This window comes from Rhinichthys klamathensis, unplaced genomic scaffold (genome assembly GCF_029890125.1).
Source record: "Rhinichthys klamathensis goyatoka isolate OS25496 unplaced genomic scaffold, OSU_Roscu_1.1 h1tg000309l_1, whole genome shotgun sequence".
NCBI classification, from domain to species: Eukaryota; Metazoa; Chordata; class Actinopteri; order Cypriniformes; family Leuciscidae; genus Rhinichthys; species Rhinichthys klamathensis.
The window spans coordinates 1,497,492-1,514,075 of NW_026606827.1; the positions used below are offsets into that span (position 1 = coordinate 1,497,492).

At 36.8% G+C, this 16,584-nt stretch overlaps 1 protein-coding gene across 1 annotated transcript; it reads right to left on the bottom strand.

Annotated features, from left to right (window-relative positions):
- Positions 1–284: 284 nt before the first annotated feature.
- Positions 285–15,813, bottom strand: si:dkey-34d22.1 (discoidin, CUB and LCCL domain-containing protein 1). Its single transcript, XM_056270921.1, has 15 exons — positions 15,616–15,813; positions 11,963–12,184; positions 11,299–11,436; positions 9,074–9,125; positions 8,866–8,938; positions 6,557–6,690; positions 6,027–6,064; positions 5,204–5,383; positions 4,995–5,107; positions 4,448–4,619; positions 4,163–4,249; positions 3,969–4,062; positions 3,238–3,278; positions 3,033–3,140; positions 285–959 (listed from the first exon to the last, which is right to left on the bottom strand). The coding sequence occupies exons 1-15, from the start codon at positions 15,713–15,715 to the stop codon at positions 547–549; spliced, it is 1,965 nt and encodes a 654-aa protein (XP_056126896.1). The 5' UTR covers positions 15,716–15,813; the 3' UTR covers positions 285–546.
- Between the last annotated feature and the right edge of the window lie 771 nt (positions 15,814–16,584).

A 16,584-nucleotide genomic window follows, 5' to 3' on the forward strand; every position in this document is an offset into this window, starting at 1 on the left:
TAGTGGTCGAAATGGGTACTGCAGACAAAATTCTAAATATCGGGAGATGATTTTTTTTTACGGGCCCTGACACTTAAAACCATAGAACGAGAGAGAGAGAGAGAGCAGTTTAATGCACCTTTAAATTATTTTTATAGCATGCAAAAGATAGCACAGAAGATAGATCACTTGAATTTTGGTATGAAAATGTCACGAGTTTATTTTACAACTATAAAAAAATGTAATATATTTTTTAATACTTCAGTGGTTTGAAATCACACAGACACAGATCCTCTTGGACTATATTCTGATTAGTTAAAGATAAAACGCCCACATTTACATTAAATAAAAAATACACGGGTTCAGTGGTCATCTGAACAATACAGCTTTCCTTATAAAAGCACTTCTCCCATTTCCTACATTTTTGTTAACACCCACATAATAATTTCTTTACATGCTGATCCCTGATGCTATTTAACACAGCATAATTCTGTGTATCATTCATTAGGTTACATTATAACAGCACAAATGTCACAAATTGGCTTCGGTAGGAGATTCCATCTTGGCTCAAAGTGGCTCATGGTACGTATGCAATAGTGGTTCTACCGTCTGGGGCTCAAAGTAGATCACGCTAGCATTATGTTGGCTAGTACCATGTGACACTGGAGTACAGTACCCGTTTGAGATCACTCTGTGTGCGGGGCAGTCATATTGTTGTTGGCCCGGCTCTGCTCTTGCGCCCTGTGTAGATCGACACGCAGGTAGATTCTGTCGGCTGTCCAGTGTTGAGTCTGTGGGCATTTCGCCGAAGGGTGTCGCATATTCTGGTTCGGGTGGCAGGGGATCGGCGTATTCGGGAAGTTGTCCGGGAGTGTCGTAGTGGTTGAGGGTGAAAGGGATGGTGTAGCCCTCCTCTATTGGGGGTCGGAATGTGAGTCCCATCATCTGCCCACCTGCTCCTACATCAGGCTCAGCATAGTCTGGAAACAACAGCGAAATGTTATAGAAGTAGAATTAGGAATAATAGATAAATAGGAAGTAGATATTCCTGATCATTGGACATTTGATGCCAAGAACAAACATCCCAAGTCGTCCTGGGAAGTTCGTGTTTACGAGTTAGGAAGTCTTAATTATGACGTTAGGTGTATTCAAATCACTTTGGTATCTGCAAGATAGTGATCTCCCTTTTTACATTTTCAATTTAAGAAGGTGCTGTTAATTGAATCCTTGTTATCGTAATTGTTCAACACTATGGTATTTTGTACATGCAACTTAGATTTATTTTCATTCATTGCATCCAACATATTTTCTCAGTGAAGCCCCCAACAAGTTTGGTCTTAAAGAAAATCCTGAGTTTCCCACTCATAATTACGACTTTGTGGTGATGTTCATATTCACGCAAATATGATCTTTCTGACATGACTTGAACACAATATAATAAAGGAATTTCCAACATTTCTTGTCATCTGGACCTGTACAAACTAAAAATGTGTCATTAAATGCTATATTTATTAAAATTATATCAGTATTTTCTAAGTGTACTTGATGTAAATGATTTAATTCAAGTAAATAAACTTCATCAAATACACTTAGAAAATATTAATATAATTTTAATGAATAAAGCATTTAATGCCTTTTCCCCCCAACAGGATCAGAGTAAATTGTTATATATTGAATTTTTTTAATTTGACAATTTTTTTTATGATTTTCTTACGATTTCTTATTTAAAAAAAAATAATGATAATGATTTTAAATGAAATTATATATATATAAAAAATGTCCTATTAGAGGACAAACATTGCCTGAATACAATAACAACAAATAACATACAATTTTTATTTAATATGTAATCCTGTTGATACAAGTTATTTATTTATTTATTAGTAATATTAATATTTATTATTTTGTTGTTTGCTATTAAAAATATGATTTTAAAATAAATAAAATAATAAAAAATATTTGCAAACCCCCAATTAAGGAAAAATAACATTAATATAACATAACATTTTCTTTCATTTAAAAAAAGAAAGTGTAATGGAATAGTTTCAAAAACTTGTCAGATTCATGGTATAGTGAATAAACTCTCCCTAGATTGGCCTTCGTGCCCAGGGCTAGCTTTTCCCTTGGCCAACCCATACCCGTTTTTTTTTTTTGTCCCGCCTGTTTACATTCACTTTAGACAATAATGGTATCCGATCTCTGTGTTTACCCCCATCGTATTGCTATGCGACATGTTTGACCCACATGTTTTGAATGGCCGTACTAAAATTATTGATATATTTCACATCGGGTGCCCATGATTATTTGCCAGCATGGATAAACTGTCGTTTGCATCGCAAAATCTGACAGAACAGATATATAGCATTATAAAGTTCCAACATGATCCCACTGCACCGATCCAGAAGTAGTTCGGGCTGTGAAAGGGGTCCCATGGTTCCCCCTCTCCTTCTCAGTCCTTCACTCACTCAGCAGGAATGCTAAGAGGGCGAAGCCGTTTTAATTGAAGCGACTTTAGAAAGGACTCTGACTGTCTTGGCCACTGACCCTCTGTCCTCCTCATCCCAGAACCCCTTACTGAAGGGTCTGTTGGCCAGTGGGTGGTGAGGAGGGTGCTCTTCTGACTTGAATGCCCCTAATTTGGGCTCCAATTAAAGAAGCCTTTCAGGGAAGCAATGCCGTACGAAAGAAAGACATGTTTATGCTGCCACTGAGCAACTGTTGGAGGAATGAGCTCAGAATGAAAGCCATTTGCCTGTCATGTCTCTTCTGAGTTCCACTGGCAGCTCAGCTGAGCAAAAGCACACAGAGTGGGGCAAGCGAACAAAGGGGTCAGAATGACTACTTGGCTTTCTCTCCGTTTCCGTCCCGCTGTTTGAGCCACATTAACCCTCTTATTCAATGCTATATATTACTGCAATGTCTGAGGGCTGTTGATCTGAGATTCTGAGAACTGTTGTACCCAGCGGCGTCATCTCGACAAACACTGCCTTGTCTCATTTGCCGTTTGAAACATTCCTTTATGAATTGTCTAAAAAGCTCTGTGGATGTCTTACCATTGAGAGGAGGGTTGGGGAGAGCATCGTGGATGTTCCGAACCAGAGGGTAAGATACAAGCTCTGGGTTTGTGCACGAAAGCTTCTTCCCGTGGAAACCCTGACAGCCTTAAGCAGAGACAAAGAACGTCATTCAGGAAATATATCAACAACATATAGGAGACATATAAAAAAACAGTACTAGAGATACAGAGCAATAGGTTACCTTGGTCAACACAGCATTTCTTTATTTGTGCATTTCTTTTTCTGAAATAAAAAAAAAACCCACGTAAATATTACAAAACCTGTCAAGAATATGTCTGGGTCATATTTCACCCCAAAATAATACAAAAAGGAATAATATTTTTCTTAATTAATATGAACTTTAATATAAATTTTTTGGACCATTCAAACATTATTTTTAGACCCAGTGAAAAAATTGTATTACTGTAATGTCAAAATCATGGTACTGCATTTAATTTTATTTCCTATTTTATATAATTTATATTTAAATTAAAGTAAATCCCCAAATTATGGAATAGAATCATACATTTGCAATTTGTGGATATTTGATGTTTTAAATTTTTTTAAAAAAATTTTTTTACAATTAACAGATATTAGACACCTCAACTGAAGTTACCAATTAACCTCAATTGCACAATCAGATTCATTATTGTTGGGTCCAGTAAAACATCATGGTAATATTTGTTGCACTGCATTTCATTTTGTATTTAAAAAATAATTTATATACACTATACAATATTTATCAATTATATTAAATATAATTTATACAATTTCTATAAATATTTTTTTCTTTCAATTTTGAGTTAAAATTCATATATCAATATTTGTTATGGTGACATGCCTGATTTTTAATATTCATGTAAATTATAGAAGGTATTTTTATATTTCTTATTTTGATATATTATTCTATATAAGAAACAATTAGTGTGTTACCTTCTCCACCAAATAAGCCCAGCTAAAAGGCAACCCACACACAGAGCGGCTCCCAAAACCATGCCTGCCACTAATATCACTGCTTGACTGGGGCCTGTAGGGAAATAATAAGAAAAGATTTAGCCTTTCAAAACAAATCTACTACCAGTTTACACATCATGATGTTCGCAGATTAACTTACAAATTCACCTCACCTGAGCTTCTTGTGATGACAGGACTCTCAGTGGGCAGAGTTTGTAGAGGCACAGTCTCTGGGACAACTGCCTTCCCAGTATTCAATTCTAAATAAAATAAATTGAAAGAATTCATCACAGGTTCAAAAGACTAAGAATTCATTTCATTCTTAAAATTCTTAATTTACCATAGTGTGTTTGGACTTCGACCAATACAATGGTCTTTTATTGCCTATATGTACTATAAAAATGTTTAAACTGAAGTTTATATTGGAACTTAAAAGAGATTCTGTAGCAGGCCCTCACCGTCTCCATAGGAACGCGTTCTGAGGGGGGCAGAAGGGCAGCCCAGCACTTGAACCTGCGCACAGGCCCTGATATGCCACTTCTGGGGTTTCAGAAGAAGGTAGCGTGCTACTACTGGAGGAATCAGACTGTTGAGCACCGTCACATGACCATCAGAATGGGCCTCAAACACCTTAACATAGAGAAAAAATTGGTAATATGAATATAAAAGATTATTTATATTATAAAATAAAACCAAGACAGAGATTATACCTAATGTATATAAGAGTAACTGTTTAGGTAACATTCACACAAAATGTGTTCGTGTCCAATGTCCATTTGTCTTTTTTATGTAAATATGCGCATATTTTAACACCTTAAACTGGTTTACTGAGGCTTTTTCAAAGCTGTAAATAAAACAAAGATTACTGGAGCATGTTTTACAAGAAAATACTATTTCAGTCTTTCTACTTCAAAAATTCACGTTTAATTCAATGTCCTTCGTCCTTACTAATGAACTCTAAGTGAAAATTCTTTCGGTATTTTTCTAATGTGCAGCATTATGTACCTTCTTGTCTTTGCTCGATGCCGCTTTGTAGACTTTCCAGTTTTTGCGGTCTTTGCTGAACATGAGGGAGTAAGATTCAATGTAGTAATGTGCCGTACCCTTTGTTATGATGCCTGAAAGCAGATGTAGAAAAAAAATATTTTTGTGCTTCTTGTAACATTCACTTTTGCTCTAATATTACAGCAGATGTTTGCACAATGAACTCTGACCTGTGACACTACTCCTGTTCCACAGCTCAAGCTCCATCCACGGTTGCTGGTCCCCAGAGCTCGCAGCCCACTGAGAGCCCCCGTGTCCCGGAGCCCAGGAGACTTTCTGACCCAGTCTGTTCACCTCATCCCACACCGAAGAAGTGTTATAGGCCACCACCGTTAGCTCCCTGTCACACTCTGGACACGCGTGGAAAGGGAACAGAACTTGTTCAGACAAGTAAAGATTATGCTATACATTGTAATTGTTAGTCTTCAGTTGTTAGTGTTTATCTTCTAGCAATGTATAATTACAAATAGGCACTAACAGCATGTTTAAGGTGTAAGTATCATGTAGAAGAAGGTGTAACTGTGTATTAGATAAACTGTCATTTATTCCTGAACACTCACACACGGGCTTATTCCTGGTATTAGGATCCAATTAAACCAAGAACTCTATTTTAAAATGCAATTAAAAATGAGACATTTGAGAATAAAGCAGTAAATGTTTGATGTTTTTGAACCAGCTTATTTACATCTATTATTATAAAGAATAATCATGTCAGGGTTTTTTTTTTTAAATGGCTTATGTTGTATAAAAAAAACCTATTGTACAATTTAAATTACAGTAATCCTATATATTTAGTGTTATTTTTGTGATTACAACTTGACTTTGATTTGCAGTTAAAGAAACATTATCAAAAATAAATTCATGCAGAGCAAAGCCAAAATTCAACAAGAATTTTAAAACAATGTTACTGAATTACATTTGCTATGAATTCAAATAATATCTCTTGAAATCATACAAATCATACTTAACATACAGGAAAATAACAGTTGTTACCTCTGTGGAAGACGAGCCGTTTATCTGACAAGGAGCCGCTGTAAAAATATATATAATAGATTATTTATTGTAAAATAATAACATGGTACACGCAAATCACATCAATAGCCTAAAAAAAGTTGTTTTTTATTTTATTTGGGTCATCTCATGGAGGCCACCATGGTAAAATCAAATGACCAGTTGAATGCTACTCAGTTTATCTTGATGGCCCTCCTGTTATCGAACACTTTAACACATTTCTAAGGGTACGTTTACACAACATTGATGTACTAAAAATGGAAATGTTTTTTCCTTCATGTTTTTCACATGCAAACGACAATGTTCTTGTTCACACAGATCCACGAAAACGATTACATTATACTGCCAGGCCAGTAGTTATGCGAAAAGGCATAAAACGGTTTCCATATTTAGTTGAAAACAGTGTCATGTAAACGGCTCATAAGTCAGTAAAACAAAACTTTGCTTTTGTGTGATGCTGCATCCACACCACCAAGTGTCAGTATAACTTGCATAACATGCCACACACTCACGTTTTCGACAGTACTCCATTAGCGAAGTTCGACTCATACAAGGTAATGCCCCTCTGCAGAGACACGTTGATCATGCCCCCCAAACTGTCCGAAATAACCCCTGCATGGACTGCAGCTTTGCATAATACAGAGGTCTAGAAAACACGAACACACGCATATGTTAGAATATTACATCATTCAATGTTCACACTCCTCTTCTCAAAAGACCTTAATGAAAAGTGACTTTTTTGAGTTTTTAAAAACACAGTTTCTGGTATCAATCCACATTAGAGCCCGACCGATATGGATTTTTGGGGGCCAATACCGATAAAAAAAAGCCAGATACCGATATATCGGCCGATATTATTTATGTGTATATTATAATATAGTAGCAATATTATGTATGTGTATTATAGTACAGTACCAGTCAAAATTTTGGACACTATTGGTGTGTACAAACTTTTGATGGGTATTGTATATAGAATACACAGTATAAACAGAATAAATGTATAAACGTTTTGCAATGATCACTCAAATGTGGTGATCGAACACTTGTGTGACAAAGATATGTAATGAAGACACGGTGAATAATAGAATGAGAATGATACACTTGAGCTGTAACCAAACTAGTTTGCATTGCATTGCATGTTATATTATATTATATTCTAAATACTGTTGCATAATCTTCACTAATGACTTTGTCTTTTAATTTAGTCACGTTATATAAAACATAACTTGTATCAATAAATATATCAAAAGTGTCACTGACAAAACCTTACTATTCAATTAAATTCAAATGTATTTGTATAGCGCTTTTCACAATACATATTGTTTCAAAGCAGCTTTACAGAAATTGCATTTCAGAAATGTACATAGAAAAAATACAGTTAGTTAATCATGTATTAATGTAAAATATGATCTTCTATTTTTAGTCTTAATTCCTCTAATCTCTACCAGTGGAGGAAGATCTCAGATCTTTTTACTAAAGTAAAATGAATAATATCATAATGAAAACGTTTTTAATTACATATGTACAGTACTTTTATACTATTTGTAAATAAGTAGTAAGCAAAATGTACTAAACGTGAAACATAGTGTTATAATTATATAAATTATTGGAATATTGCTTGATGTTGTAGCGTTATAGCTAGAATGAGCTTCAACACTGTCTACACCGGACACGGCCGTTATTGCTCGCGTCGCAACAGCTGTTTACCCTAGACGCGAAAAAGCGCCCGTTACAAAGCAGAATGGGGCATCATCAGTTTACTTGTCGGAGATTTGTCGCTCGCGCAACGCATTTTAATCAATGTTTCATGAACCAATTGCCTGGATTTAATAAAAATGAAGTAAATATAGCAGACAGGACTTCTCAGCTGCGCGCTTTCCCTATACTCATCACAAGCTCACACAATACGTGACAGAGGCTGGTAGCAGAGAAATCAATTCTGTGAATTACACTGCGCAAATCAAAAGTAATAGGCTACTACCCACCGGATGAAGAAGGGTTGGCTCTCAACAGAACATAAAATATTCATTTTAGTTTATTTTTCGTGTTCGCATTTATGAGGAAAAACGGATGTGACAAGCTCTGAAAGCGGCACTAAAATACTTTAAAACTTTCAGAGACCTCAAACAGAAAACATAAAGCCTTTCATTAAAGTGAATTTCGTTTTGTATTAATTGTGTCTTAATTTGAATCAATGTTTCATCAACCAATTGCCTGGATTTAATAAATAAGAAGTAAATATAGCAGACAATAGATAATCTCGACATGGAGGCGCCGGCACGTGAACTGCAACTCGTCTCATGAATTAACCGAAACTCAGCATAGGCTATAGACCTGAGAAATATATCTATATTGAAATGTCTACTTTTAAACAGAACAATTCAAAACGAAAGACAGACTGCTCTCTGCTGTAATCCGTATGAAATGTGCATTTCTCTCTGGCGTGTTCACTGAGTCAGCGTTGTCAACTTTGCAGCGACACTGACTGAAAACACTTGTTTATTAATAAACAATTAAAATGTCTTCTTGCTATAATTGTAACTTCATAATCATTACTTTTGCCAATTCTTTGTAACAGCTTTTATGTGCTTTATTGGCAGCGCCGTCCTAACATGAATCACCGCACCCGCATTTAAAAAAAATATTCATTTATCGGCCATTATAAATGCCGATACCGATAGTTAGGAAAATGCCTAATATCGGCCGATAATATCGGCCCGCCCATATATATCGGTCGGGCTTTAATCCACATATGGTAGTAAATTCAAATGCCATGACTAATAATCTCTCTATATTGCACACAGATAAAAACCCAGCTTACATCACGGTAGCCTTGTCCATGCCAGCCCCAGATTTCTCCTGCAACACCTTTGCAGCCTGCAGGACAGAACGCACTGGAACACAAGTGAGTCCAGGATTCAGATAATAAACATTAAAATGTAACCTACAAGAAAGAGTGGGACTATTCAGACTGATGATTTTTTTTTTGTTGCTGTAATGTCAGGTCATTTTTGAGGATTTTTTCTTACCTAATTTGCTGAGAGGAGAAATGTGTCCCTCGACGCAGACATGAAACGAGCTCTATGGGATAGAAATAGCACTGACAGTTACAATTCGGAACATGTGCTCATATACACTGGCTTTTTGTAGTCTACATTTCCCAAACTGACTTGACAAAATGGTGTCTTACGAATTTGATGTATCAGTGTATACTCTCAGGAGAAGGTCAGTATTTGATGCATAGCACAGTCAAGTTGTCTAGGGCTTTACATAAACAACTAAATACACAGGAAAGGAAGGAAGCCACTTCTGTTAACTCTGGAGCAAAGTGCGAACTTTTGACAAAACATTGACTTAAAGGGATATTTTCTGGAAAGTTACATCTGAGTTCAGTAATGGGATATATATATATATTATATATATATATATATATATATTTTTTTTTATTTTTTATTTACACAGTTTCAAAAAAGGTATATTTCAAATAAATGCTATTCTTTTGAACTTTCTATTCATCCTGAATCCTAAAATTCTTTATTCCGGTTTCCCAAAAATACTGAGCAGATCAACTGTTCTCAACATTGATAATACAAAGAAACTTTTCTTTGCACCAAATCAGCATAATAGAATGATTTCTGAAGGATCATGACACACTGAAGACTGGAGTATGAATATGAAAGAATTAGTATATGTGTCCACGATTTTGACAGGGACTGTAAATATCAAAATAAATATATTTTATGCTTACAAAGCAAAGAATATATTCACTTTATGAGAGTTAAAAGCTTAAAACTGCTAAAGAAAAGATTCTGAAATGATGTATGCCAGCCGGTCAGGAACTGCCATGAGTGACTGCTACTGTGTGGTCAGGTGATGGTTAAGCTGTCATGCTGTGCTTGTCTATGCAGGAGGAGTGAGCATACAGCATTCCATCTACTTCAGTGTGTGCCCAAGCACTGGGGCCTCTCCTTATTCAAGCCAGGAGCGGCAGTCTGCTGCCCTGCTTACAAAGCAAACACTCTGAAACTCAGCCAAGGAGGAGAGCCGCATTCCAGTCGGTCACCCTAACGCACTTTTTAAAATCCCTACATCCAGGGCCGGCCCATTGAGGTCCTCTAAAGCCTACACTCCTGGGCAAAAAATACCAAAAAATTGGGCCAAATGGCAAAATATTAAGAGGTCTTTTAATAGTCCCAAATCACTGGTAAGGAATTGTAGATTATGCTGTAGATAAAGCACGGAATAGCCTTCGCAAACTTGCAGACAGCTTTTTACAGGGAGAAGAGTCAGTGTTGTTCCACTTAATGTTAATGACTTCAAACGGTTCATGAGTATGTTTAGAGGTGTGAACATGTAACGTCGATGTCCCTACAATAACAGACCAGGAAAACTCTTGGGACGTATTTTAAAGACTCTATGCCGCGAACTTTACATACTTTTGAAAATCCAGAATTGAGTTGATCCTGATAAGCGCTCATTGTCACACTTGTAAACACGACGGCGTTCTTCTTCCATGAGGGGATTTGGCGTCATGCATTCTTTATTTCCAGGCGTACCGTTAAAGAATGCGACACACGGGGACATCCTGTAGAATTCAACCAATCAAATGACGACTTCGAAAATCCTGATGTGCCAAAAACTTAATTCTGTCTTAGTGTTTTTCTGAGACAGCAATGGCTTTTTAAGTAGTGCATTTGCTTAGATTTAGCACTTTTCCTGACCAATAATTTGTGGTGAAGACAATTAAAAGCTTAGTGTTTAGACATTTTGGGGCTTGGCCCTTTTTTTTTTACCCAGGAGTGTACACAATGGGCCTTGGTCCCACTATAAAAATATATCAAAAACAGGGAATAGGAAACGTTTTTACTAACAAAAGTAAAGATGGACACTTAAAGACATTACTTTAGTGTAGTTTACCACATTGACACATGTAAGGGTGTTTATTTAGCGATTTGCGTGCGACCTCCGGTAGAACAATTTACATATTATGTTGGAAACGAGTGTAAACAGTAGTTGAGATTAGGATGGGAACTACTTCCACTCCCACAGTCAGATGAAGTCCTGTTTATGGAGTAAGCTGTACAAACAGTCCTTGGTGTGTTTACTCTGATCATATACAACATGCTCAGAGGAAAAAGAACCATGTAGCCATTAGCTCTTATTTGTTGATTTGTTGTCCTATTTTTTTCTCTACTGTTTATAGGTGACGTGGGATGGAGCTGGAAGTGTTGTGTTGCAGGACATGAGCCATTACCTGAGTGCTGATTGGTTGAATAGGACATGACAAAGCCCCGTCCTGAACGGTGAGTGCCGGAGATGAAACGCACTGTTACTTCATTAGTACTCACAGATATATTCCTGTTTGTGGCGGACAGCTGCCCACACAGAGGACCTGTAAAACACAGACCACATAATATAAGCACATCAGATTTAATGCAACACAATCCTGCACAGCTTCACTGCCATAAAAGGCTGCCATGTTCATGCAGACTTATGTGACCACGAAACTGTCATGCTACAGCAGAGTGGAATGCAGCATTCAAGCTAGAGTCATGCTTATGGTCACATGACTTCAAGGCACTAAAGAACAGCATGAGGTTGGCTCTCTGGAATTTCTCAATAACAACATACTGTAAATGAGGTGGTTATAAAATTACACTAGTTAAAGGTGGTGAAAAACTGTAAATTCCCTTGTAATGTTGCCTTTTGTGGGTGAGAAGGTATTTAATATAAATTATTTCATTCATATTTAACTTTATCATAATTATATTGAATTTTTTCATTTACAATTTGAAATATTTAATATAGTTTATATGATAAGTAATTTCAAGATGAAAAGGTGGCAGGTGAAAAGTCATACTACTGGTGCATACAGTCAACTGGGCTGGACTATAACGTCTCTGTGAAGAGGGTCATACCCACTCTAGTGGCTCCACTGGTGTCTGTGATGGTAAGAGAGCCAGATATGCAGTCTTGGCTCCACTCCAAGTCAAAGTCCCCAAAGGTCAAGAGCAGAGTCTGGCCCTTCGCTACCCTTAGGCTCCACTCACACTGGGTGTGGTTAGGGTAGGTTCCCGGGAAGTTCAGCGAGGTCAGTGTGCCACTGGTGGGACTGAGGACTGTATGTCCACACCCATTGCCTAAAGGGAAAAAAAGAGAGGGAAGATCAAAATGATATTAATGCGAAAGTAGTTGAAAAGGCATTTTATCTTCGGTTCATGTTCTGGTTTTGTGGTCTGTTTCCACACATAATTAAACCAGACATTTTATCTTTCATTTAACTTCCATTAGTCATCAAATGTGCTAACTAGTTTCTCTCTTGGCATGTTTCTAGCCCATGGGAAAATGAGACGGGGCACATTTACAGTAGTGTGAGAATTGTGGGTATTGGCAGGTCGCTGGCTGCGTATTGAAGAGTGGATCGCTAAAGCTTGTGTGGCAAGGGGGCTTGCCAATATCAGTATTAGTCACACTTGAGGGACTTTCCATAACTGATGTTCATTAAAGCTATAATTACAGTAGGGTTTAGCTGATGGCAATGCTGTGTTATAGGGTAGCTTCCACAGTCATGCCCTACCAAGTTCATTAACAAGACATCATCACCGCAACAAAACCCCAAAACAATTGGCAACTAGTTTGGAGCTCAACTAAATCCCAGAGTCAATATTAATTGCCAAATGTATCTAATGTTTTTGAGTCTCCTGCTCCATTTATGGTCTAGACGCTGTGTGACAAAGTAGAGCGGTCTGAGTTCATCGTCCGTCTTTCATTCCTTATTTCTCAGTCACCTCTGATTCATTGGGGTTAAAGCTTCTCTGGCCCCCTTCTTTCCGCTTTAGGTGCAATTTATCTCCACCAAATCTACTGAACTTCTTGTTGCTATGAACAATCTTAATCATTGCATAGGAAAACAAACATGATTTGTGGTCAGGCTGTTAACTGGTAATGCTCAAACAATTCACTCAGTGTGGTTAAAGAGTTGATTGTTTGACATGGGTGAGAATGATTTGATCTACAAATCACTCTTTATACATTTTCAGATACATTTCAGTCAGTATTTAACCCCAGCTAAGATTTGTGGATGAAGCAGTTTCTTGCAATTAGATGTTATTTCAACCCAATCTCATCCAAAAACATAACTATTTTACGAGTTGGCGTTTTTGTAATGTGATTTCTATGGAATTATAATTTTTTTTAGAAAAACCTAACCCCATCCTTAAACCTAACCATCAATGGGGCATAATAAGATCGTTAAAAAATATACGAATCATGTTGTTATCTTGTGTGTAATCTGTTTGGTTAAATAAAGTTTGGAGACCAAATAATAACAGAAACAGAATATATTATGTTGCTAAATTGTATTAATTATCAAATCAATTTGAAGTATCCCCAAAGGGCAATTTATTTTGCAGCACTGACAAAATTTTTATGCAATACAAAACATACATGTTAAGAGACAAATGTACAAAATAGATAGGAAATTAATTAATTAAAAAGATGGATTCTGCCTATAAATTGTGAAAAAGTGATGACGTTTTAATATTTAAAGCTTAATGGGCCGTTCACACAGAATGCGTTTTTCCATCCCACTAAGCTACTTTTCCATTGTTTTTCTTTGTAAACGCATTAGATGGACGTCTTTAACCACTGCGCTCGCATTTTGCATCTTTTGTAATGTCTCGCACGTGACAAGGAATTCTAAAAAAGCAGAGCCCAAGTTAAAATAAGCAACATAAAAATAAAATAAAAAAACGCTTCTCTAGTCTAGACCTTGCACTTTTTTTTCGTTCCACTGACCTGCAGGTAACAGCAAAAACGTGTTCTGTGTGCTCTAGCCCTGAGTGCGTGATTTCTCCAAAACAACTACAAGTAATCCATTTTTATAGGTTAACTTGCCCTGATAAGTGCAAATACCGTCACTTCTATCAAAACATTGCTTGTTGTTTGATCCAGCCCAGCCCAGCAACACTAGCTCAACCAATGATGTGAATTTGGGGTGGGGCTATTTGTTTTATTTGACCAATGGCAGGGTGAGTGTTTAGAAAAACCTGTGTGAAAACAATAATTTCTTCAATTCCATTTGGTGGTGCTAGTGTTCAGAAATTAGACACAATAGTTGGCCACAGTTTAACAAGGCCCGTTTTTTTTGTAACCACAGCTCAAAAATTCACATGAACACCTCATGAAGCACAGCCTGAGGCAATCTGTAGACATTATTTAACAGCAGGCAGACACTTTGATGACATCTGTGCGATGTCTGCGAGTTGTGTTTACAGCAAGGTGTTTAAAACATGGAGAGATTGAGGATGCATAGACTGGGTATAATTAAGACACTTGCTGACACACAATATAACATTCCTTACAGCTGAGCTACTATGAATGCACTGGGACCATGGATACCAATCCATCATCAGCGCTACACTATCAGGCAGCATGTAATTTTATTTTCTCGTCATGAGATTTGCAGGCACGTCCCTGCAGGCCTGAGCCCATGGCAGGATGTTCGGCTGTTTAGATTGTCACATCACAATTACTCTAAATCAATCATATATTACAACTGTAAACTCAAACATATTTCTGGACAAGCTGTTTTTTCCTGCTCTTTTGTGTTCTGGTAAATCCTGGACACTCTTCTATAATATAGTACAATCTCAAAAACATGTCAGCTTCCACTCCGCTACAATAACATCCCAAAAAAACAGTCAGCATCCCATCTGGCTCATCGGAATGGAAGTATTGTACACGTAGTTCTGGGGGTGTACGTTTGACTGGAAAACATTTTCCTTAGTCCTCATAGTCTGTGATTCCGGCTGTAGTGATTCATGCTCACCCCGCACATATTGAGAAATACCATAAACAAAGTAATTCTTCCTAACAGACTCTCTAAACACAGGCAGAGCTTGAGGACATCTTCCAGTCCAGCAGTCTGGATGCTGATATGATTGTGATCTTAATTTATATGGACAAATATTGCTATAAGCATACACACTTTATTCTTTGTGTATACTTCTCAAAATAATTTTTAGAGAACGCAGTCAAAGGTGATTTCTAGCTGATATATTTTGAAATATTGTTGAGCTTAGCATAAAATAAATTGAACTCCCTACCAATGACTATCGCATGAATTTTTCTTTTTGCACCAGATATTTTCAGGTTTCCATGACCTGTTGCTCATGATCCTAGTTATAAGTTCATATTTTTAAATGGGCAAGATGACCATAGAGTGAAGGAAAAACAGCCCACAAGTGCCCAGCATAGACTACATCATGGGAACTAAACTTAAAACATTTAGCATCCCAGTTACATCTTAAAGTTTGTTTTGACAGTGTTCTTCAGAACTGTAATTTAAAAAAGGGCAGTTACTTTGAAGAATCTAAAATATAAGAATTTGTGTTATTTCATTGTTTTGTTGACTTAAACAATATTTTATAAACATTTTAGAATATTAATAGCCTAATTATAATATTGTATAAATTATACTTTTTTAAAACATTTTTTAATTAAATTAAATTTTAAGTAGGTATTTAATACCTTCCACCGTATTAATGTACTAGTATATGCACAATCTTACCCTTTTGACCGCATACCAACACCAGCGTTTCGATGCTGAGAATAAGACAAATCCTAGAGAATTCCATAGTATCCCAAAGCGTTGCATATCTAGCATGCATGGTTTCCTTCGGGATATCCCGTCGCTGACTCTATCGTTCAGAGTTTATGCCATGAGTTTTAGTTTGTCGTAATCAGTCTACAGCCTCTCACTCTTCTCATCCAAGTTAAGACGTAGCAAAGTAGCCCATCCCCAACTGGGCATGGGTTAATGCACTCTCCTCTTATTGGCCTCGGGACGTCCTAGTCAACTAACAATTCCTGTTTCAATACCTGACTTGTGTAAAGCGAGATGTTCCCCTCTCACTTTTTTTCTTCTTCAACAAAACGATAGAGGGTACAACGGACCGTGCATGTAATGAGAAAGTTGGGTGGCCATTGCGTTAAAACCCATTATGCACCAACATTACCTAACGAAACCCGAATTGGTTTTAACGGCTGCATTTTATTAAAATATGCACTTGAATTTAATTTAGCTACTAAATTATTCGTTTTTTTTTTTTTAAATAATTTGAATTATGGAAATACAACGAACGCCCTTAATTAAACTAAACAAATAAACTTAATCGAGAAACGCTACATAAGGGACCACGTGATAGCGTAATTATGTGATGACAAGAGTCGGTTCTTTAAAGCGAGCTGTTCGAAGGAACCGATTTGTGGAAATGAGGCGGACTTGTGAACATATGCAGCTAGCTACATACAATGGAACAAGATAGGCCTACTGACATAAACACTGTCATCCATAATATAAACTCAGTACACAATACACGCTACATATATTCAATTTGCGTTTATTTTGAGATACGGCAAGCCAAAATAAGACTCACTGACCCCTGTCCTGAGACCTGTTTCCTGAAATTGTTATACAAATTAAGCACCAACTGATGATAGTTTAGTTTAACTCCTTGCCGACAGTATTTACACTTCA

What these genes read in the sequence shown, in the direction of transcription:
- si:dkey-34d22.1 (XM_056270921.1), bottom strand. Translation starts at nt 15,715, where the DNA reads ATGCATGCTAGATATGCAACGCTTTGGGATACTATGGAATTCTCTAGG. An exon ending in ATGGACAAGGCTACCGTGAT is followed by an intron (nt 6,691 to 8,865) that starts GTAAGCTGGGTT and finishes CGTGTTTTCTAG; the next exon opens with ACCTCTGTATTATGCAAAGC. An exon ending in GAAATGCTGTGTTGACCAAG is followed by an intron (nt 3,141 to 3,237) that starts GTAACCTATTGC and finishes TCTCTGCTTAAG; the next exon opens with GCTGTCAGGGTTTCCACGGG.